We start from the raw sequence: 13444 nt of genomic DNA, 5'->3' as shown, positions 1-13444 counted from the left end.
TAAACATTAGCTCTGATTATTCCAGCAGTTGCTCAATATAAAGGATGCGCAGTGGAAGGAATGAGGGTATTTCAGGCAGAATGATTCCTCCTGTGCCTGGGACTGACCTATCAGGGTGGGGGACTGGGAAAGCACTACAGTTATTGCCCAGAAGGACTGCTGCTCTGTTCTGGTGGGGAGGGACCCAGTTGTACTCCTGGGCACACCATCCCAAAGCACCTTCCACCCCAAAGCACCGTCACATCTGTTAGCTCATCTCTTCTTAGTGACTCCAGAGGGCAGCCAGAATTGTGTTCTCCATTTTAACGATAGGAACACTGACACCCAGAGAAGTGAAGTGACTTGCCCATTACCTCCCTGGGTATTAGAGGCAGGAAGTGTGGTTTATTTTAGGTGTCAATGTGATTGGATTAAGGAATATGGAGAAAACTCATAAAGCATTGCCTCTGGGTGTGTCTGTGTGGGTTTTCCCAGAGGAGACTGGCATCTGAGTCAGTGGCCGGGGTGGGCACTGTCCAATTGGCTGGGGGCCAGGATAGAATGAAAAGGGCAGAAAGGTGATTTCCTCTCTCTCTCTTTCCCCCCTGGAGCTGGGACACTCTTCTCCTGCCCCTGGACATTAAAACTCTAGGCTCTCTAGCCTTTGGACTCCAGGACTTACGCCAGCAGTCCCCTGGGGTTCTCAGAACTTTGGTCTTGAACGAAGAATTACACCATTAGTTTCCCTAGTTCTGAGGCCTTCAAATTTGGACTGAGCTAGACTACCAGCATCCAAAGGTCTCTAGCTTGCAGATGGTATGTCATGGGACTTAGCCTTCACAATTGCATGAGCCAATTCCCCTCATAAATCTCCTCTCACATATCCCTCTCTCTATCTATCCTACTGGTTCCATCTCTCTTGAGAACCCTGACTAATACAGTGAGGAACTCCTTATTCCCTGGCCAATACTCTTTCCAGAAAGACCTCGAGCACCATTTCAGGAGAAAATCAATACCCAAGACCTCCAGGGCAGAGTCTAGGATTTCCTACCTGGCCCAAAGCTGTCACGTTCACTAACTATTAGCACTGATCAAGCAAAGCGGACTTCCATTTGTCATTTGTCAGACAGACTGCAAGGATGTACTTGGTTCTGCCCCAATTTGGAAAGAAAGACTTCCAAAGGAAAAGATTATAGGGAAAGGGATAAGGGGTTTAAGAGTAAGAGGCAACTGGAAATCAAAAATGGGCATGCACACACAGGATGCAGCTGGACTTCCTACCTGGTGGACTGCTTGGCCAGCATGGCCACGTAGGTGACCACGAAGCTCTGAAACTTAGCCCGTTGTTCCTCCCAGCGGTCATCTACTGAGTAGTAGTTGGGCAGGGGTGCTCCAAACAGGATCTCACTGCGCAGGAGGGAGCTCTTCAGATTGTCTGCAGACAGGCCCTCATCCACATACCAGTAGAACTCAGGGTGAGTCATGGCCAGCTCCAGGGAGCCTGCAAGGACAGGGGTGGGGGCCCCAAGAGTTCAGCCAGTCAGCTCCCACCAACCCTCCCTCAAGGTCATCCAGTCTCATTGCAGCCCTGCCTCCCAGGATTCCCCCTGTCCACATCCACCAAAACTCCACCCAGGCCCCACAACCTCTCTCTGACCCTGCCCCGCCCTTCCTCAAGCCCCATCCCTAATTTACCTAAAACGAACCCTACCTCAGTCTTCTTCAACCCCAATCATTTCTCCTGTCTTCCTCTGGCCAGATTTCTGGTTCTCTAAAACCACATCCTGGCCCTTCTCTAACCAGCTTCACACCGGAGCCCCACCCCATGATTTCTCTACCTCTGACCACAGCAGAACCCCCACCATCCTTCACCTGGGTCTGCATCCAAGCTTCCCTCTTCAGTTCCCTCTTACGCTCATCTCACACCTGAGCCCAGCCCTTTTCACCTTGCCCTCCCGCCATGCCCAGGACTCAGCTCCAGACTGACTGGGCCTGGGCCTGGGCCAAATCTCCATAAAGAGCTGTATGAAACCAGGACCTATGCCCCGTCCCAGCATCCCGGCGGCTCACCCCGGATGTCTGCCAGGTCCTGGCCCATGCCGTCATAGTAGATCTTGCCGCCCCTCTCAGTGGGAAAAAAGTAGGTCATGAGCGAGCTGGGAGGCGAGCAGTAGGAGTAGGAGCCCAGCGGCAGGTCCTTGAGCACCTCGTGGGGCTTCCAGCAGAACTCCCGGAAGCCTGGGTGGTCCATGATCTTGCGCTCTATCTCATGGATCGTGACCAGGCGCTCACTGGTGAAAATGTTGCGCTCCGCGTCGCCGCGCGCCAGGAAGATGAGCTCGATGCGCCAGTGTGCGTGCGTCTGAGTGTTGGCACTCACATACGCGCGCGAGTAGTCCCAGCGCGAGGCGCCTCGGCGGGCACGGCTCTGATTGGCCGCGGCTGCCGCGTGGGACGGGATGCTGGGCTGGTACCGCCCATTCTTGCTCAGCCCCTGGTTTCGCAGGTCTTCACTCTGGTTGGCTGCCAGATCCTCCAGGGGAGGGGTCTCACGCCGAAGTCGCCCGCTCCGATTGGCTGTGGCCTTTTGGACCGCGGAAGTGTCCCGGTACGGGCCTGGGCCGCGGAGTGAGGCCGCGGGGATGACGCGGCGGACTCGGAAGCCTTGGGAGCCTTGCCGCGAGCGGTTGCCGAGATGCAGCTGCTGCAGCTGCTCTGAGATAAGGCGCTGAAGCGTCTCGGAGGTGAAGTCGGCCAAATCGCGCCGGTTCCGCCCCCAGGATCCAAACTGAGACTTGAGCGCCAGAGTGAGAGCGTCGAAACGCTGTGAGGCCTCGTGGTTGCGGATCTCAAAGGCGTTGTAGGAGATGTCAATGTCCAGCGGTGGGTAGTAAAGGAACATGAAGGCTGACAGGGCCATGGGGATGCTGCAGCCCAGGAAGAGCACCAGCCCAGCACAGCACGGATTGGTGAAGGCCCAGCCCAGGGTACTCCAGAAGCCCGAGGCTGGGGGCCGGGAAGGCAGGGGCCAGTGCCGCCAGCAACACTGTCCCCCTGCCCCAGGTTGGGGCCCTGGCTTCTGGGCCCCTAGAAAGGCCTCACCCGTTGCTTCTTCTTCCTCCTGCTCCTCCTCTAGCCACACATCCTGCAGCAACGGGTCATCCTCCGTGTCCATAGTCTGCAGGAGAGGGAGAGGGTCAGCAGGCTAGAGAGAGAGCGAGGGGAAGGTGCCCTGTGGTGCAGTTCGCCCAGCCCTAGGTACCAACCCTGTCCACTCATAACCAAATACTAATACTGCAATGGAATTGCATCAAGCATGCATCAACACAACTGAATTAAACTACCCGTAAAAAATACAAAGAAAATTCCTGTTATTTGCCCATCACTTCTCCCTTTTGGGTCTTGGCTTTTGAGGCCACAGAAAAAAGGAAAATCGCAGAACAATTGCAAACAGAAAAGATGTTTCTCCTGGGGTGAGGGATTTAAAAAAACATCTGACTACACAATTTTCTAATGTTTGCTGCATCCTCTGACTTTAGAACTCAAGGCCAATGTAAGATGTGACTCCACTGCAACCACTCTCATTTAATAAGCAGCTGTAAAGTACCTCTAGGAAGTATCAGGGTGCAAGGGAAAGAGCATGATCTTTGGAATCAGGCAGACCCTGATTTGGATCCTGGCAGTATGAGTATCAGCAAGGCAGTGAGCCTCCCTGAACTTCAGAGCCCTCATCTATAAAATAGAAGTGGCCATTGCTGCCTCGTACGACTGTGGAGTCAAAGGTGGAAGTACTCTGCAGTCTGTGTAGTACGTTAGTTATCAGTCACATAAGCAGATTTCCCTGCTCCCGGCTGCGGACTGTAACATGCTCAGCCATTGCCCAGGAACTGTGCCAGGGCTAGGTGCCTGTCACAGCTCTCTTGGAGAACCCTCAGTAGCTTCCCACCCCTTCTTGGAGAACCCTCAGTAGCTTCCCACCCCTTCTGTGGGGTGCTGCAGCTGCAGCACTGTTTGTCAGGCTTGGGCCACTTAATATGCAGCTCCAGCAACATCAAACCTTTGGGCATGGGCAGGGGCCAGGCATCTGCCTCCCAGAGACTTGAGCGCAGCAGCAGGAGGGCCTGGCAGGAGAGGGCAGGGCTGGGCAGCCCGAGGACTCCAGCGGGGTGGCCCAAAGAGAGGAGGCTTTCCGGCATCCCCCGGCATGGCCTATCCCCCTTGTCCTGCCTGCCCTCTGGACAGAGAGAGACTCATTATCCAGTTAGATGCTAGGCGGTGAGAGGAGGAAGCTTATTATGCTAGCGCTAGCTAATTAATGCTGCCTTTCCTATTAACATTCTTTGGAGTGCTCCATTTCAATTAGATGATCTGTCCAGGAAGAGAGGCTGCCGTCAGTCCAGAGAAAGTAAGCAAGAGGAGGTGACGTAAGGAGGGAAACAGAGACAGAGACAGAGGAAAAGAGGAGAGAGACCGAAGGGAGAGTGGAATGGTGGGGGATGAGGGAGAGACTGAGATGCAAATAGGGAAACAAAAGAAGAAACAGAAAGGAAGAGTGACTGAGGATGTGGGGAAGAGGAGGGGTGCGCAGCAGAAGACTTGCAAGAGAGAGGCCTGGAAGGGGCGGGAATCGCTCCTGTAATATGCAAGATTCCTATCAATGAGATAATTAAACTTCCCATTTGCAACGCCCTAACATGAGCCTGCCAGCTTGCCGAGGGGATGGTAACTGCTCTGAGTCCCAATTTGTATTCGCACTGGAGGCAGCTCAGACTCACCCCATCTCCAAAGGTAAAAACCAAGTCTGCATGTGGAGGTGAGGTGTGGGAGCCTCTGCCCGATTCTTGGCCTTAGAAGAAGAAAGCTGATGGGAATAAGGTGGAGAGGGGAGGGGCCGTGTTTGCAGTTTTCTGGGAACTAAACCCATCCATCCTGCCCGTGCCTCAGCCTGCCTTGTGGGGAGTACAGTTTACAGTGTGTTGGTGTTGCAGGGGGTCAAAGGCCAGGATTCTGGGTCACAGCAACACTCCTTGGGTGATCTGAAGGCCCCTTGATCCCACTGCTATTCCACCAGGAATGCCACCCCCGTCCCCTAGGGGTCCACATTGAATTCATTATGCAAGGCCTTGCTCAAGCGTTACCTTTTCCAAGAAGCCTTCCCAGATGTGAACCCCCCAGCTTCCTGTCTAAGCTTCTCGCCATCCTTACTAGATTTTGCCTAGTAAAAATTACTGCGGGGAAGGGAGGGAGAGGCAGTGTAGCAGCGTGTTAAGAGCTATGGCTTTGGAGGCAGACAGACTTGGGTGCAAATTCCAATTATAAGATTTAGGGCAGGCAGTGTAACCTTGATGAGCTTCAGTCTCCCCATCTGCAGAACGGGTGTAACAGTACTCACCACAGAAACTGTCGGAAGGATGGCATACACAACAGACTGAGTACAGTGCCTGGTAGGTATAAGTGCTTGGGAAATGGCAGCTACTATTCTTTCATATGCTACTTCCCTCCAAAGGCTGGAACCCCTAACAGATACATGTAGTGGGCTGTGTTTTCCAAAGATGGCTGCAATAGTATCTGCCATCTCACATGCTTATCTCGTGATGTGACTTTGACGCTCCTCCCATCAAGCAGGCAAGGCTGCCAAAATCACCAGCCCACCCAGATTCAAGGGGAAGGAATGCAGGCATTAGGAAATAAAGGGAGATGCAGCTTCCTTCTGGCTCTCTTCAGACGCTCATCCTTGGGATCAGCCACTGTGTTACCAGAATGTCCAAACTAGCCCATGCAGAGAGATCACTCGTAGGACTTCCTGCTGACAACCAACCTGACAGCCAGCATCAACCACCATGTGATGTGAGCATGTGAGTGACGCTACTGCAGACAATTCCAGCCGCCGGTCATTGAGTAACCCCTAGCCTTGAAGTCTTTCCAGCCAAGGCCCAGATACCACAGAGTAGAGCTCAGCCATCCTCTCCTGTGCCCTGTCCTGACCCACAGAACGCACGATAGTTATTATACATCTCTGCACTCTGGGATGTTTTGTTACATAGCAATAGCAACTGGAACAATTGCAGTGAAGCCTTGTTCTGTATGTGTGGCTCTATGCCCTGCAGACAGCATTTGCTGAATTTAAGTGACCAGAAAATTGGGCCCAGCCACTCCACCTCCCAGTGAGAGCCCCACAGGCGGGTAGACATGAGCTTTAAGGGAGCAGGGACTTACTTGGCTGTCGTATTCCCTGCTGGCTTCTTGTGGCCTAAAACACCCTTGGGGAGGGGGGCAGTCGGATATTTGTTGAGAGAAAGAAGGAAAAGGAGTCTCCGATGAACTTGGGTTAGGTATTCAATAGAACTTTCCCCTGGACAAATGAATTAACAGCATTCACAGCAACCTGGATGAGATTGGAGACTATTATTCTCAGTGAAGTAACTCAGAAATGGAAAACCAAGCATCGTATGTTCTCACTGATACGTGGGAGCTAAGCTATGAGGACGCAAAAGCATAAGAATGATACAATGGGCCGGGCGCAGTGGCTCACACCTGTAATCCCAGCACTCTGGGAGGCCGAGGTGGGCGGATCACGAGGTCAGGAGATCGAGACTGTCCTGACTGACACAGTGAAACCCCGTCTCTACTAAAAATACAAAAAATTAGCCAGGCGTGGTTGCAGGCGCCTGTAGTCCCAGCTACTCGGGAGGCTGAGGCAGAAGAATGGCCTGAACCCGGGAGGCGGAGCTTGCAGTGAGCTGAGATTGCGCCATTGCACTCCAGCCTGGGCGAGGACAGAGCGAGACTCCGTCTAAAAAAAAAAAAAAAAAGAATGATACAATGGATTTTGGGAACTTGGGGGGAAGGGTGGGGGGGCAAGGGATAAAAGACTATAAATAGGGTGCAGTGTATACTGCTTGGGTGATGGGTACACCAAAATCTCACAAATCACCACTAAAGAACTTATGTAACCAAGTACCACCTGTACCCCAATAACCTATGGAAAAATTTTTAAAAATTTTAATTTTTTTTAAAAAAAGAACTTTCCCCTGGACAGAAAGGGCAGTCAGACCCCAAGCCACATAAACATAGGCAGGGGATATAGCTTCCTCCGGGTTGGGAAGGATCTGGAAGAGTGTGAAATGGACAAGGTAGGAAGTGGATTTGATGAGTTCTTGGTCTATCATGCACCCTCCCCACCCCATGCCTGCCTTCTCAGTCCGCCCCCAACATGAAAAGTGCCACAAAGGAATCACACCAGACTGGTGGTCAACCCACGTGTCTCCAGGCCTGGCCCAGCCGCCAGCTTTCTGGGTGGCCCTGGGTATGCCCTGCCCCTCTTGGGGCTCTGTCTCCCCTATCTCAGAGCGGGATGGTCAAAGCCCAGGTCCTTCCAGCTGTGCCACCCCTGGAGTCTCCAAGAAACCCCAGCTAGGCCTTCCCACCTCCCAGTCTGCAGCCCGAGTAGGGCAGGAGCCATCTGAGAGTCCTTCGCACCAAACTGAGGCGGGCTGGTAAGGGTGGAACACCAATGCCTCAGCCAGCACCTCCCTCCGCAGGCCCCTCCACAGCTGGTAGGATGGGCAGCAAATTGTAAATTTGTTTTCCTTCCTCAAATGATGGGAATTGATTAGCTTAGCAAGGAGCTCCAGCTGCTCCGTGGAAAGGAACCAAGGTGGTTCCTGCAGTAGCTGTCACTGATTCAGACAAAGCCCGGAGTAGGACTCGGAGGACTGTGGCCATGGGGGTGGAGTGAGGTGGGGTAGAGTGGGGGCTGTGATCAGGCCTTTCTGGGCCCTTCTCAGTGACCAATGCCCTTTCTCTCTGCCTCTGTCTCTGTCTCTCTCTCACACATACAGGCACACTCAGAGGTAGTCAAAAATTAAACTCTGGGCCTTGCCAGGGCCCATGAATCAAGGTGGACGCATATCCACGAAACCGATCATCCTCCTCTTGGGAAAGGCAACTGGGGCAGCTGCTTAAAAGAGAACAACAGGCCCTAGGGAGCCTCATAAGGAAAGACTTCACCCACTTTCAAGCCCAGGCTTGTGGAAATCCAAAGCCATATCTGCAGTCAAATCCCAGCTTTATAACAGAAAAAAAAACCGCACATCTATATGCATTTAAAAACCCATTAATAGCAGTAACCTGTTTGGGAGGATTATGGGTGATTTTTATTTTCTCCTTTGTACTTGTCTGTTTCTAATTTTTCTGCAACGATCAGGTATATCCTTACTTTTAGAATCAGAAATAAATGTTATTTAAAAATAGAATATGTGTGTATGTGTGGGGAAGGGATTTTGCTGACAGCCTTCAACTCTGAGGAATTACTGTAATAGGCAGGGGAGGAGGGCTCTGCCCTCCGAGGAGAGAAACCAAGGAGAGTTGGCTTAGGTTGTAGCAGGAGAGAGCCCAGTGAGAAAGCAGAAGGACCTTGAACGGGGAGAGTTGGCAAATGCCCGGTGGGTGAGTGTGGACTCACCTATTCCCCTGAGATGGGGAGAGGGATCGTTCAATGAGCAGGAAGTAGATAATGGCCCACTGGACCCAGAAGAGACCTCAGAGTATACCTTGTCCAATGCCTTCATTTTATACATGGGGAAACTCAGACTTACCCCAGGTCAAGTCAAGGAGAAGGGACTAACCCAAGATCACCTTATCGGTGGCAGGACCAGGACTCCTGGAAGAAGTTTTCACTCTACTCCATCCCCAGATTCTGGGGGCAGTTTTTGGCAGCCCCAGGAAACAACCAGACCTGGGGGGAGATGGCTTCTGGACTCAAAATGCCAAAATAGGAGAGCTATTTTTGTTTTTGTTTTGTTTTGTTTTTTGAGACAGAGTCTCGCTCTGTCACCCAGGCTGGAGTGCAGTGGTGCGATCTCGGCTCACTGCAACCTCCACCTCCCGGGTTCAAGCGATTCTCGCGCCTCAGCTTCCTGAGTAGCTGGGACTACAGGCATGCACCACCATGCCTGGCTAATTTTTGTATTTTTTAGTAGAGATGGGGTTTCACCATGTTGGCCAGGCTGGTCTCGAACTCCTGACAAGCGATCTGCCCGCCTTGGCCTCCCAAAGTGTTGAGATTACAGGCATGAGCCACCACCCCCAGCTGGGAGAGCCATTTTTGAAGTTGAAGAGAAAAGCCAGTCTTCAAGTCACAGGCCAGATGGACTTCCCCATTTGGACAGAACGGGGCTTTGGTGGGAGGTGGTGTTGCCTCAAAACCACCCCCAGGCCCCTGCCAGGCCTCCCTCCTCTCCAGAGCAGGTGGGGCTCCCAGGGATGTGAACCCATGCCAGAGCCTCCCTGTGGTCCTGTTTATAACTTCCCTCCTCTGGCAAAGGATGACAGAACCCTTCCTTCTCCACTCCCCCATCCCAGCCAGACTATTAAAATGTAATCAAAAAATCACATTAGACATGCAGATTTGACTTAAAATACATATATGTATATACAATTTAATGGCAATTAGGAGCTAATCAGCTTTTTCTTCCTGGCTCAGGGTGTTTTGCCTTCCCTGGTTCAGCTCTGGTCCTTGAACATCTCGAGGTCTTTGATTCTCTTACCCTTGGGTCGAGAGTTTTGGGCAGAGGCTCAAAATGAGTTATTTTGAGTTGAACAGCTCCAGAGAAGGGAGGAAAGAAAAGGGAAGGCCTTGGTGCCTCCCAGGCATCACTGTCCTAAGTCCTGATACTCCGTCTTCTGAGAATCCACCGCTCTCCGGACGCCCTGGCTATGTGCCAGTCGTCAGAATCCCAAACCCTTCCCCAAGACCTGGATACTTCACCTAGGCCAGAAGGCTGAAGAGGCACTGGAGATGTGGTGATGAAATTGGGGCAAAATCACACACATGGAGTGAAGCCAAAAGCCCAGCTAGTTCAATACAGAAACTCTGACACCCATTAAGACCATCATAATAATTAACTCTGCATCTACCACGTGCCAGTACTCCTTATCCATCCTCTGTCATCCTCACATCAGCCCTGCAAGGATGCTAGGGAAGGCATTATGAGCATCCACTTTTTACAGAAGCAAAATCAGAATCAGAGAGGTTAAGTGACTCCCTGGTGGTCACACAGCTACTAAGGGGCAGAACTGGAGTTTGAACCTCAGGTCTATTGATCCTAAAGCCCAGGCTCTTTTGGCCATACCAGGTAGCCTATGAGCTCTTTGAAAGCTGATATGTCAGCACTCATTGAAGAAACCCATTGCCTTTTAGCAAGCTTGCACCATCCCCATAAGACCAGAAATCACTCGGGGCCTGGCAATTCTGCTTTCAGCAGGTGGCAACTCAGGGCATGATGTAAAGGAAGTCTCCCACCAACCTCAGAAGCTTGGCTTTCCCTTCAATGGGTCATGGGTGTGACAGTTAATTCTATGTGTCAACTTGACTGGACTATGGGGTGCCCAGAAATTTGGCCAAACATGATTCTGGGTGTGTGTGTGAGAGAGAGAGTGTGTTTCCAGATAATTTTTTTTTTTTTTTTGAGATGGAGTCTTGCTCTGTTGCCTAGGCTTGAGTGTGGTGGCAAGATCTCAGCTCTCTGCAACCTCCACCTCTGAGGTTCAAATGATTCTCCTGTCTCAGCCTCCCAAGTAGCTGGGATTACAGGTGCATGCCACCATCCCTGGCTAATTTTTGTATTTTTAGTAGAGATGGGGTTTCACCATGTTGGCCAGGCTGGTCTTGAACTCCTACCTCAAGTGATCTGCCCACCTCAGCCTCCCAAAGTGCTAGGATTACAGGAGTGAGCCATCAAGTCCAGCCTCCAGATAAGATTAGCATCGGTACACAGAGTAAAGCAGATGGTGCTCACTAATGAGGGTGGGACTCAACCAATCAGCTGAAGATCTGAATAGAACAAAAAGGCTAAGAGGGAATTGTTTTTGCTGACTGCTAGAGCTTGGACATTGGTCTTTTCTGGCCTTTGGACTCAAGCTGAAATATCGGCTCTTCTTGGGTCTTCAGCCTGCCAGCTATCAGACTAGAACTTACACCATTGGCCGTCCTGGCTCTCAGGCCTTCAGTCTCAAACTGCAACTAAACCATCAGCTCTCCTGGGTCTCCAGCTTGCTGCCTGCAGATCTTGGGGCTTCTCAGCCTCCATAATCACATAGGCCAATTCCTTTTAATAAATCTCTCTCTCTGATATATATATGCTATTGGTTATTTTCCTCTGGAGAACCCTAATACATTGGGGCCGTGAAGCATCCCAGCGAGAAAGTAGGAGTGAAGCAGAGAGCCCCATCCTAGCAGCTGGATCCTAGGGCCCTCCCAGAGTCTTCTCTGAAGAGGTTCCAAGTCCTACCTAGAATCTCAAATAAAAATGGCAACAGAGCCAGGGGATGCCTTCTAGATCCATAGAGGAAGGGGTATGGCTGGATGACTTTCCACACTTGTCTGAGCTCTTTCCCCAGCAAGAAGACCCTAAATCTATCACCTCATATCTCCTGCCCCAGCCCCAGGGAAACCTGACTTTGTGGCTGCAGCTGAAGCAAGCACCTACCTCTACTCCCCATCACCCCTGCTGCCCCCTAAGAAACACGATCTTTGTTGGCTCAATTTGCCAGCCGGAAATTCAGAGGGGGTACAAATGACCATTCCTCTCTGCAAAGAAAATCTGGGCTTCTTATTAGGAGCCCAGGTGGGGGTGGGGAGAGGAATCCGGTGGGGGCTCTGTGGCGAGCCTGTCCAAGCCCCCCATTTCTCAGAGAAGGTCAGGCTGCACAGATGGAGTGGATGAACGATGACTGGCCTCCCGGGGCTGACAGCTGGTGAGGAAACTGCGGGCGCTGACTCGAAAAACCCAATGGCTCAATATTTATCAGGCAAACAAGCTTTGTCCGGGTCAATATATCACCTGAGGAAACGTCCCAGCCAACACTAGAGGGATCCAACTTTCATGGGCACAACAGCCACTATCACTTTCCCTGTTCTGTGTCCCCTCTCTAGTGGGCTCAGTGGAACAGAATCTGACCCCCTAACACCAAGAGGGAAATCTGTAAAATGGGGATGGTGATACTGCTCCCCTGCTGAACCAGAGCAGCTAGTATGATTATTAACTTCTTAGCCAGCCAGAGCCCAGGTCTGGCCCCCGCTGTAGGCAGGTCCACAAGTCAACTGGAGCGGACTCCTTTATTCTCTGCCCCAAAGATCCTTGGACTTTAATGTGAATCGGAGTCACTAGGCATACTCTAGGGTGCAAACTCTAGGGTGATACCAGGTCAGATTCTGAGGCGGTGGGGCCCAGGAATCTGGGTTTTGTTTTGTTTGTTTTGAGATGGGGTCTCACTCTGTTGCCCAGACTGGAGTGCGGTGACACTATCACGGTTCACTGCAGGCTTGACCTCCCGCGCTCAAGTGGTCCTCCCACCTCAGCCTCCCAAGTAGCTGAGACTACAGGTGCATGCCAACACACCTGGCTGTTTTTGTTTTTTGTTTTTAATTTTTTGTAAAGATGGGGTTTTGCTAGGTTGCCCAGGCTGATCTCAAACTCAAGCAATCTTTCTGCCTCAGTCTCCCAAAGCGTTGGAATTACAGTAGGTGTCAGCCACCATGCCCAACCTGGAATCTGTATTTAAACCACCTCCCCAGGTGATTCTGATACAGGTGGTCCAGAAGCATTCTTGGAAAGCCCTTGCTGCCCTGGTCATCCTCCCCTGTTCCCAGTGGCTCCCTCCAGCAACTGATTCAGCCTTTGGCCTCCCCGCACGCCTCCACCGTGGCTCACATGTGTCCCTGGGGGTTCGGGGAATGGACTCAGGCTGTTGTATCTCTAGCCAAGGCTCACTCCTCAGGGTGTCTTTTCCTCCAGCCATGGGGAGGGAAGAAATGATGGCATTTGGGCCAGCCAGACAGGGGGATACAAACAGAACACCCAGATCTGCCAAACAGCTCTTCTTGGCAGGGCCAGACAGTAAAAGGAACTGGAAGTCCAAGGGCTTACTATCTGCCAGGCCCCTTACAAGGGGACTGGGTGGGGAGTTTACCATCCATTGAGCACTACTGTGTGTCTGGCACATGGGAGGTGCTTTATTAATTTATATCACGTCTGATCCAACCCCCACCGTACAAGGCTGCTTACAGAGCTGGGCTGGATTGGAGCCTCTGGAGGCAATGTCAGAGCCCATCCTTTTAGCCACCATGCCCTGATGCCAAAAGGAATTCCACCCGACTAACCCTCTCTGGCCACCTCCTGCCCCTGCCTGTGCAACTCAGGCCTCATCTCCAGGACCCATCAGCACTGGATCCTGAAGCCCACAAAGCAGCCTTGGCATCAATGAGGAAAAGACAATGGAAGCTTAATAAAATCAGCAACATGGCCGGGCACGGTGGCTCACGCCTGTAATCCCAGCACTTTGGGAGGCCAACGTGGGCAGATCACCTGAGGTCAGGAGTTCGAGATCAGCCTGGCCAACATGGTGAAACCCCGTTTCTACTAAAAATACAAAAAATTAGCCAGGCATGGTGGCGGGTGCCTGT

The 13444-nt window shown here is 51.8% G+C and overlaps 1 protein-coding gene across 2 annotated transcripts in view; it reads right to left on the bottom strand.

The window, feature by feature from the left end:
* DISP3 (dispatched RND transporter family member 3) overlaps positions 1-13444 on the bottom strand; it is a 57907-nt gene that overhangs the window by 33098 nt on the left and 11365 nt on the right. For both annotated transcript variants that reach the window (XM_030805676.1, XM_012498377.2), the window contains exons 2-3: positions 2050-3157; positions 1261-1480 (exon numbers count right to left, since the gene is read on the bottom strand). In XM_030805676.1, coding sequence (XP_030661536.1) covers positions 1261-1480; positions 2050-3154 — 1325 coding nt within the window. In that variant the 5' untranslated portion in view covers positions 3155-3157. The remainder of the gene's footprint in view (positions 1-1260; positions 1481-2049; positions 3158-13444) is intronic.

Source organism: Nomascus leucogenys, chromosome 24 (assembly GCF_006542625.1).
Source record: "Nomascus leucogenys isolate Asia chromosome 24, Asia_NLE_v1, whole genome shotgun sequence".
NCBI classification, from domain to species: Eukaryota; Metazoa; Chordata; class Mammalia; order Primates; family Hylobatidae; genus Nomascus; species Nomascus leucogenys.
The sequence above is the reverse complement of the archived record's forward strand: the minus strand, read 5'-3'. Positions and strand labels throughout refer to the sequence as shown.